The 13,645-nt window shown below is 57.3% G+C and overlaps 1 protein-coding gene across 1 annotated transcript in view; it reads left to right on the top strand.

Annotated features, from left to right (window-relative positions):
• The window catches only part of NEURL4 (neuralized E3 ubiquitin protein ligase 4), a 21,033-nt gene extending 7,715 nt beyond the window's left edge, over positions 1-13,318 (top strand). Inside the window, exons 3-31 of the mRNA XM_011994742.1 lie at positions 3-155; positions 1,312-1,756; positions 1,966-2,031; positions 2,187-2,485; positions 2,648-2,759; positions 2,853-2,941; positions 3,482-3,554; positions 3,719-3,983; positions 4,215-4,396; positions 4,715-4,800; positions 4,925-5,087; positions 5,186-5,384; positions 5,476-5,552; positions 5,637-5,715; positions 6,076-6,245; positions 6,333-6,464; positions 7,194-7,339; positions 7,417-7,644; positions 7,743-7,841; positions 7,930-8,091; positions 8,280-8,444; positions 9,653-9,811; positions 10,187-10,366; positions 10,497-10,584; positions 10,681-10,788; positions 10,925-11,069; positions 11,284-11,396; positions 11,487-11,652; positions 12,623-13,318. Of these exons, the coding sequence (XP_011850132.1) occupies positions 3-155; positions 1,312-1,756; positions 1,966-2,031; positions 2,187-2,485; positions 2,648-2,759; positions 2,853-2,941; positions 3,482-3,554; positions 3,719-3,983; positions 4,215-4,396; positions 4,715-4,800; positions 4,925-5,087; positions 5,186-5,384; positions 5,476-5,552; positions 5,637-5,715; positions 6,076-6,245; positions 6,333-6,464; positions 7,194-7,339; positions 7,417-7,644; positions 7,743-7,841; positions 7,930-8,091; positions 8,280-8,444; positions 9,653-9,811; positions 10,187-10,366; positions 10,497-10,584; positions 10,681-10,788; positions 10,925-11,069; positions 11,284-11,396; positions 11,487-11,652; positions 12,623-12,827 (4,554 nt within the window). The 3' untranslated portion in view covers positions 12,828-13,318. The remainder of the gene's footprint in view (positions 1-2; positions 156-1,311; positions 1,757-1,965; positions 2,032-2,186; positions 2,486-2,647; positions 2,760-2,852; positions 2,942-3,481; positions 3,555-3,718; positions 3,984-4,214; positions 4,397-4,714; positions 4,801-4,924; positions 5,088-5,185; positions 5,385-5,475; positions 5,553-5,636; positions 5,716-6,075; positions 6,246-6,332; positions 6,465-7,193; positions 7,340-7,416; positions 7,645-7,742; positions 7,842-7,929; positions 8,092-8,279; positions 8,445-9,652; positions 9,812-10,186; positions 10,367-10,496; positions 10,585-10,680; positions 10,789-10,924; positions 11,070-11,283; positions 11,397-11,486; positions 11,653-12,622) is intronic.
• The last annotated feature ends 327 nt before the right edge of the window (positions 13,319-13,645 follow it).

The raw sequence follows: 13,645 nt of genomic DNA on the forward strand, positions 1-13,645 counted from the left end.
AGCTGCACCCGCGCACTGGGCGCTTGGTGAGCCTGTCGGCCTGTGGGCGTACAGCGCGGCGGCAGCAGCCGGGCCAGGAGTTTAACCACGGGCTGGTGTTGAGCCGAGAACCCTTGCGCGATGGACGCATCTTCACCGTCCGCATCGACCGCAAGGTGCAGCGCTGGTACCGCGGAACCGAGATGTGGAGGGTGGTGGGAGGGGACTAGAGGGAGACGGGGTAGGACAGCCAGGGTAGCCCACATCGCCGGGCACCGAGAGGGAACAGAAAGAACATAGAGCACCAGGGGGCGGACAGGAAGACAGCGTGAAGCAGAAACATTTCAGTTTGAAGAAGACATTAAGAGCTTGAGTGTTTTCAAGATCCAGAACCAGGGAAGGGACACGAGGGCTAACCCACTAGAATGGCTGGGAACAGACCTCCTGGTACAATTTCTTGGGCATGGAGGATGGAGAGATGTCAGAGATGTGATGACAAGTGAAGAAAGATACCAAGGAACGAACAAACCTAATCCCAGCTCTTTGGGAGTCCGAGGCAGGCGGATCACTAGAGTCAGGGGTTCGAGACCAGCCTGGCGAACGTGGTGAAACCCCGTCTTTACTAAAAATACAAAAATTAGCCAGGCATGGTGGCGCGCGCCTGTAATCCCAGCTACTCAGGAGTCTGAGGCAGGAGAATGGCTTGAACCCGAGAGGCAGAGGTTGCAGTGAGCCGAGATCATGCCACTGCACTCCAGCCTGGGCAACAGAGTGAGTGAGACTGTCTAAAAAAAAAAAAAGAACAAACCACTGAATGACACACTCACAGACTGTGCCAGAAAGATAGGTGAGGAGAAGTAATCCAGGATGAGGGAGGTGTGTGTGATTCAGTGAAGAGGTCAGGCTCACAGAAAAAGAACTTGGGAGGAGATTAAATCTGGGTAGAGCCTGATCCTTGGAGAGAATTAGGCCAGGGGAAGCGAATGAATGATACACAAGAGCAAGAAGTGTGGGTATAGGAAGTAGGTGAATTTGGATGGTTGGAGAGCCATAGAGACTAGGGAAGTTAGAGGAGGCAGGAGACTGGAACCAAGGAATTCGCGCTTGGCTTGGAAAGGAGTGGTGTAGTAGACACTGAGTAGAGAGCAGAGTTGCTAAAGGAAAGCCCAAATAATTTCCGAGACAGAGTCCAGAAAATCACTGTCTGCATCTGTGGATTAGTGTTCCAAGAGACAAAAAGCCAGCTTAGCTGTCTGAGAGGTGGGAAGATATGGTGGCCTGTGGAATGGAGGGTGGCCCATTCTAAGTCTCTGTCCAATACCCCTATCCCAGGTCAACTCCTGGAGTGGCTCCATTGAGATTGGGGTGACAGCGCTGGACCCCAGTGTGCTGGACTTTCCAAGCAGTGCCACGGGGCTGAAGGGGGGCTCGTGGGTAGTATCGGGCTGCTCTGTGCTGAGAGATGGACGCTCTGTGTTGGAGGAGTATGGTCAGGACCTGGACCAGCTTGGCGAAGGGGACCGCGTGGGTGTGGAGCGCACAGTTGCTGGGGAGCTTCGGCTCTGGGTGAATGGGCGGGATTGCGGTGTGGCCGCCACAGGCCTGCCCCCTCGTGTCTGGGCCGTTGTGGACCTTTATGGCAAGTGCACCCAGATCACCGTGCTACCCCCTGAGCCAGGTTTCAGCCCCCCTACTCCCATCCCCACACCTCCCCTTGAGCCCCTGGCCCCCACTGAAGACTCTGCCTTGGCTGAACAGGGTACCTCTGCTGATGAAGGTGAGAACACGGCTAGGGCAGTGGTGGTGGGGTGGGGACAGAATGGGGGAAATACAGTGACAAGACAGGCTGGGTGTGGGCAGGGCCACCCTGATCCCCAAGTCTGTTGAATGGGAAAGCAGGAGCTAGAGGATGGGGGTGTCTCCTGGCTATGGGCCCTGAAGCAGGGACTGAACCCTTATTCCCCTCCCATCCCACCTGGTCCCCAGCCTTCATGGTGTCCCCAGCGCAGGCCCGGCCGGAGACGTTTCCTAACAGCCTTGAGTCGCATAATGGTGAGGGCTTTGGGGAGGCCCTGGGAAGGGGAGTGGGAAGTGAGATGGACAAGGGAGGGCCCTCAGGAGAAGGGGCAGGGAGAGAGGCACCTGGTCTGGGGGTATAGAGCCTCATCCCAACTTCCCAGCTTTCTTCTTCCATCCTGCTGCTGTAGACTTTGCCAGCATGGAGCTGTCCGAGGTGGTGAGCAACACCATCCTGTCTGCCTACAATGGAGGGCTTCTGAATGTGAACCTGAGCTCCCCGCCAGCAGGGGAAGGCCTGGGGTCTAGCGGTGCTGCCACCTCGCCCATTCTCACTTCCAACGATGCCCTGCTCTTTCATGAAAAGTGCGGAACCCTCATCAAACTCAGCAACAATAATAAGACGGCTGAGCGCCGGCGGCCCCTGGACGAATTCAACAATGGGGTTGTCATGACCAACCGCCCACTTCGGGACAATGAGATGTTTGAGGTGTGCAAAGTCCTGTGGTCTGGTTGGCGCCTTACCCCTGGGAGCTAAAGATGGGGCTCGACCATTGGCGCTAGGAGGGTGGGCCCTGGGGAAGAACCAAGGGCTGAAGGTCTCTTTCTGCATTTACATTCCCTGCTTCTCCCTTCTGTCCCTCAATGCCAGATCCGTATCGATAAGCTTGTTGATAAGTGGTCAGGCTCCATTGAGATTGGGGTCACCACCCACAACCCCAACAGTTTGGAGTACCCAGCCACCATGACCAACCTCCAGTCAGGTACCAGCCCTGGGCAGGGGCGGGGGTGCAGGCCTGGTGTTGCTGAGGGGAAGGAAGGCCCGTACTTGAACCCGCGTGTCCACCATCACCCAGGCACCATCATGATGAGCGGCTGTGGGATCCTGACCAATGGCAAGGGCACCCGCCGGGAGTACTGTGAATTCAGTCTGGATGAGCTGCAGGTGAGGGTGGCACACAGATCCTTGGACCACTTTCCAGCAGAGCCACAGGTACTCTGTGACCCTGCCAGGGCACCAAGCAGGGTCTCCTGTGTGACCTAGAGCCAGTCCCTGTATCTTCTACCTAAAGGTTCCTTCCGAGAAGGCAGAGTTGCCCAAGAGTTCAGCACTCAGATTTTGGAGTCAGATGGTTGAATTCCTCTTACTGTTTTCCCATTTGTAGTGGCGAACCGAGGCAAGAAGCTTATCCTCTTTCATTGCTCCCCCAGCCCCTGCAATCTCTAAAATGAGCCTACAAGTAGTACTCATTCCATAGGCTGAGACTTGTAGAAGCTGATGTCTGTGAGGTGGTTTAACTCAGTGCCTGACTCACGTGGAGCATTGAGGAAATGTAGAAACTGTCATGTCTGGAAAACAAGGACCCAGGACCTGTCCTCCAGGATGGTCTGAGACTGGCGAATGCCTTCTGGAGTTGTTCCTGTGTGGAGTGGGGTGCTCGGCAGGCCTCAGGACTCCTCTGAACTATTCGTCTTCTTTGAGTAGGAGGGTGACCACATTGGCCTCACAAGGAAGTCCAACTCTGCCCTGCACTTCTTCATTAATGGTATCGATCAGGGTAAGGGTCGCTCAGAGAGGGCCTCTGGGCTGGGCTTTCGGTGAGGCTGGGACTGGGGGCTGTACTTCATCCTCATGCTTCTCTTTGGTGCTTGGTCTCTGTGTTTGACTTTCTCCCCTCATTCTCCCTGCCCACTCCCACACCCCCGAACCTTCCTGCAACAGGAGTGGCAACCCCCTTGACGCCCCCAGTGGTGTATGGCGTGGTGGACTTGTACGGGATGGCTGTGAAGGTGACCATCGTCCACAATAACAACCACAGTGACCGTCTCCGCCGCAACAACGCCATCCTGCGGGCGCTGTCCCCCGAGGGCGCTCTCCGCCGTGCTGCCCCTGCCGCTCAGGCAGAACCTGAGCGCCTGCTCTTCCACCCCAACTGCGGGCAGAAGGCAGCCATCACCCACGAGGGACGCACTGCCCTGAGGCCCCAGTATGGCCCATGGGGTGGGGAGAAGCCTGAAGAAGGGGTTCTAATGGGAGGGGGGCAGGGCACGGAAGTAGAAGGCAGAGGGAGCCTGGCGGGGGCAGCCTGGCGGAGGGGGAGGTTGAGGTTAAGTTCTTTGGCTTGGGGCCGTGAATGTTGGCAGGCATTGCTGGGCTAAGCCTTGGCACGTTGAGAGCGTGTGTTGGGGATCTGACTCTCCACTTTCTGTTCCCTCAGTGCCACCGATGACTTCAATCACGGCGTGGTGCTGAGCAGCAGAGCCCTGCGGGATGGAGAGGTGTTCCAGGTGCGCATCGACAAGATGGTGGACAAATGGGCTGGCTCCATTGAAATTGGTGTCACCACCCACAACCCTGCCTACCTCCAGTTGCCCTCCACCATGACCAACTTGCGCTCTGGTGAGCTCCCAGGAAGGGCAGGGCCAGGACAGGGTTTTGGGGGGAAGCTGTCCCCAAAGCCCTGGCACTTGTTCTCCAGCTTCTTTTTCACGTGTCACTCTTGTGACCACTCATTCAGTGGCTAGAGAGTGCCCCGTGGGCAGGGCTGTGGCTGTCTTGGAAGCTGCAGAGTTTTCTTGTCCTGCTCAGGGAAGAAAGCTAGTCGTCAAAGAAAAGGCAAGATGGGCTATGGGCTCAGGAGTTCTGTGGGGGCTGCTATGGAAAGGAGAGGAGCCCTTCCTTTCCGTTCATGTCCTCTACTGCTCCTTCTCCTCCCAGGGACCTGGATGATGACTGGGAATGGGGTGATGCACAATGGGACGACCATCCTGGATGAATACGGGCACAACCTGGACCGCCTCAAGGTGGGAAAGTGGGTGCGCTGCCTGGCGGCTGCAGCGGGCATCACAAACACCACAGGGCTGATGCAGGACCAGCCCCGGCAGGAACTCTGCCTGACTCCTCACTCCAGCACCCCCTTCTTCCAAGGCAGGGGACACGGTGGGCGTGGTACGGCGGGAGGACGGGACTCTCCACTTCTTTGTCAATGGGATGACTCAGGGCCCTGCTGCCTGGAACGTGCCCCCGGGCGTCTATGCTGTCGTCGATCTCTATGGCCAGGCGGCCCAGGCCACCATTGTGGACGACGTGGGTGAGGGCCGGGCTAGGCTGGGGCCGGGGGTTAGGGTGGCCTTGGGAGGTCTGAGAGACACTTAGAGATCTAATGGGTGATGATGTCCACTTTTACAGAGGTGTCTCCAGTTCCTGAATCACTTCCTGAGGGGAATAACCAGGTGTCTCCAAGCTCTCCATCCTCAGGGGCAGGGGGCTCTGACCTGCGCTTCCACCAGCTGCACGGCAGTAACGCAGTCATCACCAATGGGGGTCGCACTGCCCTCCGCCACAACTGTCGCAGCGAGTTTAATGACGCCATCGTCATCTCCAACCGGTCAGTCTCTCAACTTTCATGTCCCCACCTTCCTCCTGCCCAGCCTCAGCCACCCAAGTGGAGCCTCTCTGATCACCAGTCTCCCTGGCAGGGCCCTGCGGGATGGAGAGCTGTTTGAAATTGTCATTCAGAAGATGGTGGACCGCTGGTCAGGCTCCATTGAGGCTGGTGAGGGGCGTCTGTGTGTGTTGGGGGCCGTTGGATGTCTGTGCCTTGGGGGATCGGCCTTGACTTACCTCTGCCTCCTCCCAGGAGTGACTGCTATTCGGCCTGAAGACCTGGAATTCCCCAACACCATGACAGACATTGACTATGACACATGGATGCTGAGGTTGGGCTTCCTGCTTTGGGGGCCAGCTTGGGGCTGGGTGGAGCTGGCTGGGATCAGGGAAGCAAGGTTTCGGCCTATGGTGGCTGTGGGCAGTGACAGACCTAGGGGATCTGCCTGTCCCCTCTCTTGGATTCTGGGAAGCCCTGCTCAGGCCCACAGGGGCTCAGTCCTCCTTCATCTTAGGTAGTTCTTGCTTTTCCCTGAGGGGATCCCAGGGACAAAGGAGATAGGACTGGGCCTTACACCCAGATCAAGACCCCAGCCCAAGGCATTGGAAGGTTCTGACAGGCAGGGAGTGGGCGGGGGCCAATGTGAAGTTGAAGCTGGCAGGCTGACTCACCCCTTCTGCCATCCCCCCAGTGGTACAGCCATCATGCAAGACGGTAACACAATGCGCAACAATTACGGGTGTGACCTGGATGCGCTGGGCACAGGTGCACGCATTGGCATGATGCGAACTGCCAAGGGCGATCTGCACTACTTCATCAATGGCCAGGACCAAGGCGCTGCCTGCTCAGGCCTGCCTCCGGGTAAAGGTGACTATGTGGCTTTCAACCTGCCACCCTCAACCCAGACCACCTGGCTGTCAGGCTTCTGACTTTCCCTCTCCTCCCCAGAGGTGTATGCAGTAGTCGATCTCTATGGCCAGTGTGTCCAAGTGTCCATCACCAATGCCACCGGCCCCATGGACAACAGCCTGGCGACCAGCAACACTGCCACCGAGAAGTCCTTCCCACTGCACTCACCAGGTGCGGCAGCCGGGCGGGGGCTGGATGGGCTCTGCTTGCCTGCTGTGCGCCTGAGGAGTAGGGTTTCCAGGTTACAGCAGCTGTGCAAAGACGGTTGGCTGGGGTAGCTGCCGGCTCAAGGGAAGGGACAGCCCACGGTGGCAAGCAGCCAGTAAGGGGGAGGTTACACCTGGTACTTAGAGCCTGGACACTTCCCTGCCACCAAGGGGCCAGGACACCATAAACTGAGCATGCCAGGTTTGGAAATGAGTCTTGCTGTGGTGAAAAGAGGTATCAGGGCTGGGCGCAGTAGCTCATGCCTGTAATCCCAGCACTTTGGGAGATCAAGGCGGGTGGATCGCTCCAGCACAAGAGTTTGAAACCAGCCTGGGAAACACGGCGAAACCCCGTCTGTACCAAAAATACAAAATTTAGGCAGTTGTGGTGGCGTGCACCTGTGGTCCCAGCTACTTGGGAGGCTGAGGTGGGAGGATCGCTGGATCCCAGGAAGTGGAGGCTGCAGTGAGCCGTGATTGTGCTACTGCACTCCAGCCTGAGTGACAGAGCGAGACCGTGCCTCAAAAAAAAAAAAAAAATACAATAGAGGTGTCAGGAGGCCCTGAGGAGTAATGGCAGATGGCAGATGGGGCGTTGGTGTCCCCATCTCGTTTCATCTGAAAGCTTTGCTCTGTTCCATCTGAAGCTTGCTGCCCCAGTCCTACCCCTTCCTCTGGTGCCATCTTTTCACAGTGGCTGGCGTGGCTCACCGATTCCACAGTACTTGCGGCAAGAATGTCACTCTAGAGGAGGATGGCACGAGGGCGGTGCGTGCCGCTGGCTATGCTCATGGCCTTGTCTTCAGTACCAAGGAGCTGAGGGCTGAGGAAGTCTTTGAGGTAGGCCGTAGTGATGTGACAGAGGGGCTGCCAGGCCCATCGCGACAGGGCCAGCTCATCTTGTCTCTGTCTCATAGGTGAAAGTGGAAGAGCTAGATGAGAAGTGGGCAGGTTCCCTGCGGCTGGGACTGACCACACTAGCCCCGGGGGAGATGGGACCCGGAGCAGGTGGCAGTGGCCCAGGGCTGCCTCCTTCCCTGCCAGAGCTCCGGACGAAGACCACTTGGATGGTATCCAGCTGTGAAGTGAGGCGTGATGGGCAGCTCCAGAGGATGAACTATGGCCGGAACCTAGAGAGGCTGGGGGTGAAGTGGCTGGCTCCAGGGACGGGAGGGGTTGGGAGTGGCGGTGGCAGGGAGGGGTGGGCTGAACATCATCTGTCCTTGTCCTGCCTTGGTCCTAGGTGGGGAGCCGTGTGGGTGTTCGTCGGGGGGCAGATGACACGATGCACATCCTGGTGGATGGAGAGGATATGGGGCCTGCAGCCACTGGCATTGCCAAGGTAGACCTGAATGCTTCCTTGGGTTTTGGGAGGATGGTTGGGGTCTTCCGCTGATCTCTGATTTTTCTGGGTCTTGTGTGCCTCCCAGAACGTGTGGGCTGTGTTGGATCTCTACGGGCCAGTCCGCAGTGTGTCGATTGTCAGTTCCACAAGGCTGGAGGAGTCAGAAGGCACCCAGCCTCCTTCCCCCAGTTCAGACACCGGCAGTGAGGGCGAGGAGGATGACGAGGGCGAGGAGCATGGCCTGGGAGTAAGAGGCTGCAGCATGGCCTGCTGTGCACGTGGATGGGCAGTTGCTGGGCCGTTGGATGCCAGGCCTTTTTTGGGTTCTCTGATCGTTGGGTGGGGGCTCACACTCAGGGTCTGTGCCAACTCCAGTGGGGTGGGTCGGTCCTGGCATTGGCAACCCATGCAGCTTAGTCTCTTCCTCCACACCAGGGCCAGAATGAAGTGGGTATTATACCCACCACCCTCGAGTTCCTGGAGAACCACGGGAAGAATATCCTCTTGTCTAACGGGAACCGTACAGCCACACGGGTGGCCAGCTACAATCAGGGCATCGTTGTCATCAACCAGCCTCTGGTGCCCCAGCTGCTGGTCCAGGTGGGCTCTCCCTCCCTGTCCCCAGCTCCTCTCGCTCCACAGTGACCCATGGCCAACCCTCCTGAAGAAAGGCCTTTTTGGGTGGAGAAAAAGAAAGCAAGCCACTTGGATGAGCTTTCTGGGCTTTTATTCATAGCCTGTAATGGGGTTTGTCAGTCAGTTACCACGAAGTCCCTACCTGGCGATCAGTGAGGGAAGCAGTAGGGACAGGCTGGAGGAGTCCAAGGGAAATGCCTGATCCTATATGTGGGAGCAGAGAGGGCTTTCCAGAAGAAGGTGCCTTTTTGCTACAAACTGAAAGATATATCAAAGTTAGCCAGATGAGCCCAGGTACAGTGGCTCATACCTGTAATCCCAGAACTTTTGGAGGCCAAAGCAGGCGGATCGCTTGAGTTCACGAGTTTGCGACCAGCCTGGGCAATATAGCGAAACTCTGTCTCTGCAAAAAAATACAAAAATTCGCCAGGCATGGTGGCACGAGCCTATAATCCCAGCTACTCAGGAGGCTGAGGTGGGAAGATCACTTGAACCTGGGAGGCAGAGGTTACAGTGAGCCGAGATCATGCCACCGCACTCTAGCCTGGGAGACAGAGCAAGATCTTGTCTCTAAAAAAAAAAAGCTAGCTAGATGAAGGAAGTCCTACGAATAAGAATCCTGACAGATCGTTACAGAGGCAACAGCAAGGTCATGGCTCAAACAGGGTTTTGTTTTGTTTTGTTTTTGAGATGGAGTTGTGCTCTTGTTGCCCAGGCTAGAATGCAGTGGCACGACCTCGTCTCACTGCAACCTCCACCTTCCGGGTTCAAGCGATTCTCCTGCCTCAGCCTCCCGAGTAGCTGGGATTACAGGCATGTGCCACGACACCTGGCTAATTTTGTATTTTTAGTAGAGACGGGGTTTCGCCATGTTGCTCAGGCTGGTCTCAAACTCCTGACCTCAGGTGATCCACCCGCCTCAGCCTCCCAAAGTGCTGGGATTACAAGTGTGGGCCACCATGCCGGCTGATGGTTCTTTTTTTTATTATTATTTTTAAAAAAAAAAGGGAAAGAAACGACTAAATTTGCATTTTCTGGTCCTTCCATGCATAAGAAAAGGCAGCATGCCAGGCCACATTCTGGGAGGTGCAGTATTCCCTCCCTGGCGGGGGGGGGTCGAGCCTAGTTCTTCCCAGGAGGCTGTGATTATGGAGTAGTTCCTTCTTCCCCAGGTGCGGATAGATTTCCTAAACCGACAGTGGACCTCTTCCCTTGTCCTGGGAGTCATCACCTGCGCGCCTGAGAGGCTCAACTTCCCTGCTTCTGCCTGTGCCCTCAAACGGGCAGCCTGGCTGCTGCGGGGCCGTGGGGTCTTCCACAACGGTCTCAAGGTGAGTAGGAGCCATAGAGAAGGGGCGGGACCAGGCTTGTGTGTAGGGAAGGGCTGGCCAGAAGGGAGAAGTGGGCCCCTAGCCTTGGAGGTAGGACCACAGGTGTAAAAGGGGGACAGTAATGGGCAGGCAAGGGTGAGTGGCGTTGCCTGGTCAGTTTTAGGCCTGCTGCTTCCTGCGGTGTCCCTGCCGTTGAGAATGTGCCAGTTTTGGGGAAGAGGAGGGGCTCTAGGTAACTGCAGCAGGAGGAGAGTCTCGGCAGCAGGCAAGCATGGAGGCAAAGCCAAGGCGCTGGCAGCAGGAAGCAGAGCAAAGGGCAGGACGGCTGCTGTGGTGGAGTGTGACCTCTGGAAGACAGCCGGTCTCTCCTCCCAGATCTGTGAGAAGTTTGGGCCAAATCTGGACACGTGCCCTGAAGGCACCATCCTGGGACTGCGGCTGGACAGCTCTGGGGGGCTGCATCTCCACGTTAATGGGGTGGACCAGGGGGTAGCTGTGCCAGATGTGCCCCAGCCCTGCCACGCGCTTGTGGACCTCTATGGGCAGTGTGAGCAGGTTAGTGGCAGTGGGGGCAGGGAGGAGGCCTGCCTGAGAGTCTGGGCCGTCCAGGACGGGGAAGTCTCTGTTCCAGGATCATCAGGCCCTGGGGTCTGACCAAGCTGTCTGACTACCCTCTCCCCTGCAGGTGACAATCGTGAACCCTGAGCCAGGGGCTGCCAGTGGGAAAAGTGCTGGAACCCAAGGGGACATGGAGAAAGCAGACATGGTGGACGGTGTGCCAGCCCAAAGGGACCCCGCTCCTGCCCCTACTCCCCTGCCCCTACCCTTCTAGCCTGACTCCTGTGACCTGTGCCCCTCTGCTCCCTCAGGTATCAAAGAGAGTGTGTGCTGGGGCCCACCACCCGCCGCTAGTCCTCTAAAGAGCTGCGAGTACCATGCCCTTTGCTCTCGCTTCCGAGAACTCCTGCTGCTTCCTGGTGAGTCCCGGTCCCCAGAACTGACTTCATCCCCAGGGCCAGGCCCAGAGCCGTGGAGAGCAGCTGAAGGGTGCCAGTGTGGCTGAGATCAAGGGTGGGAGCCACAGCACCAAGCCTGCTACTTACTGTCCCGCAGAAGATTATTTCATGCCTCCGCCAAAGCGAAGCCTGTGCTACTGTGAGTCTTGCCGGAAGCTGCGAGGAGACGAGGCCCACAGGCGCAGAGGGGAGCCTCCCCGGGAATACGCACTGCCCTTTGGCTGGTGCAGGTTCAACCTCAGGTACATATGGGCAGGGTCATGCCTTTCCCCTACTGTTTTCCCCCTGGAGAAATGGAGATCCCAAGAAGGTGCATGGAAGAAGTGATAGAACTTCCTGTCTAAGGAAAAGCCAGGAAGTGCCAGGAACTTCCTGCCTAAGGAAGAGCCTCGTGAAGCTCCTTCACTGGGGAGCCAGTGTCCTTCGTTCTATCTGCCCCACTTGTCCACCTCGTAGAGTGAATCCCCGCCTGGAGGCTGGGACACTAACCAAGAAGTGGCACATGGCCTATCATGGGAGCAATGTTGCAGCTGTACGGAGAGTGCTGGACCGAGGGGAGCTGGGAGCAGGTACTGGGGAGCAGGGCCATGTAAGGTGGGCTGAGCCTGGGGGGCTGTGGAGGAATAAAAAGGGCTATCTTGACCCAGTTCTCTTCCCAGGTACTGCTTCCATCCTGAGCTGCCGTCCTTTGAAGGGAGAGCCTGGGGTAGGGTTCGAGGAGCCTGGCGAGAACTGTGCACCTCCTCGGGAGGAGCAGCCCCCTCCTGTGCTGCTTTCCCCCTCCCTTCAATATGCTGGGGCCGAGACCCTGGCCTCCAAAGTGCAGTGAGTACTGGGAGGGGTGGGGAGAGATCTCCAGGGGCTCGGATGAAGAGGGCCTGAGCGCAGCCACTGGGGTCTTCATGATTTGCCCTCCCCTTTTCTCACCTCCTCTTGCTAGCTGCCAGTCTCCAACTCAGCCCTTTTTTCATTCATTGAACAAATACCACTTATATACTCTTCTAGTGGGCAAGAAAAGGAACCTTGATCTTGTGGAACCTCTGCCTTTTCTCTCTATAATGTTCATACATAATAAGTATTTATTATTTATTTATTTATTTTTGAGACGGAGTCCTGCTCTGTCATCCAGGCTGGAGTGCAGTGGCATGATCTCGGCTCATTGCAACCTCCACCTCCCGGGTTCAAGCGATTCTCCTGCCTCAGCCTCCTGAGTAGCTGGGACTACAGGCGTGTGCCACCAAGCCCGGCTAATTTTTCTAGTAGAGATAGGGTTTTGCCATGTTGGCCAGGATGGTCTCGATCTCCTGACCTCGTGAGCCACCCACCTCGGCCTCCCAAAGCGCTGGGATTACAGGCGTGAGCCACTGCGCCCGGCCAGTATTTAGTATTTTTAAAGGTAATAAGTAAGGACTATGGAAACAAAGAAAGACTGGGGCGAAGGAGACAGCAGTGCGGCTGGTGTGGGCATCGTAAGAAAGTGGGGCGGAGACAGCAGTGTGGCTGGTGTGGGCATCGTAGGAAAGAGTGGGGCGAAGGAGACAGCAGTGCGGCTGGTGTGGGCATCGTAAGAAGGTGGGAGAGATTCGAGCAAAGGCTTGAAGAAGGAAGTGAAGGGTGTAGCTGAGCAGGCTTTGGGAGGAAGAACATTTCAGGTAGAAAGAACAGCTAGAGTGAAGTTCCTATAAGGCGGGAGTATTTCCTAGGTACAGCAAGGCTTGTGTGGTTGGAACAGACTTTGCAAGGGGGAGGTGATGGGGAGAGAAGCTTCACTCCCTTATTTTTTCCTGTTTGACAGATTCCGGGACCCCAAATCCCAGCGGACGCACCAGGCTCAGGTGGCGTTCCAGGTGTGTGTGCGCCCTGGCTCCTACACCCCGGGACCCCCTTCCGCTGCCCTTGGAGAACCTCCTGACCCTCACTTCAGTCCAGCCGAACTTGAGTGGGTCACTAAGGAGAAGGGGGCCACACTCCTCTATGCCCTGCTGGTACGGGTGGAATGAGGGGTCAGACACAAATACTACAAGCACAGTCGGGCCTCGGGCCCATGGACTCTGGCGACTGCCTCCACCTCATTCCCGTGACTCGTGGCATGCGCAGGTGCTGGAGCTTGGCAGCCGCGCAGGAGCATGTAGGCAGGCTCTCAGATGTAGGTGGCAAGTGGCACAGCTCCATGTCTGGAGGCCCAGCACTCCGTCTGATGGGAGGAGCCGTGGGAGCCCAGCTCCAGGCCCTGGTACCCCTCTTCATGCACTGATTTGGGGAACATGACTCCCTTTTACTCCCCTTCCCCACATCACTTAATTTATTTCCGTTTTTGTTTCTGGTTACTGTGAATCCCAGAGGAGTCTCTCCCTGTGCCCACATGAAGCTGCTTTTTCCGGGGCCACCGGGCGGGAGTGGGGAAGGGTGGGCGCACGGAAGATGGGGGCCTCTGTACAGTTGTTACTGACTCTGATTTCTAAGGAGCCAATAAACACCGTCTCAGAGCCTCCGCCTCGGCCTCTCTCTCGCGCGCCCCTCTCCGGAGCCCGCGTCCCCTGGGGTGCCACCAGGTGGGCCCGCGAAATTAAAGAGAGCTGAGGATGCCAAGACCAGTTTACAGCCCTCGTCGCCCGCGTTCCCGGCTACGGGGTTTGGACGCCGCGGGCACCCGTCGCAGCGCGCTTCCGCTTTCTCTCACCCAACCCGTGAGGTCGGCCGCAGCCGTGACTCCGGAAGGACTTGGCCGGGCCGCCGGATGTGACGCACGGGCCAGGGCGCGCCGGAGCTGCTGAGAAAGCGCAGAGAAGGCGGGTAGAGAGGGCTGGCGTCCGGGCTG

The sequence above is a fragment of the Mandrillus leucophaeus genome, unplaced genomic scaffold (assembly GCF_000951045.1).
Source record: "Mandrillus leucophaeus isolate KB7577 unplaced genomic scaffold, Mleu.le_1.0 Scaffold46, whole genome shotgun sequence".
Taxonomy (NCBI): Eukaryota; Metazoa; Chordata; class Mammalia; order Primates; family Cercopithecidae; genus Mandrillus; species Mandrillus leucophaeus.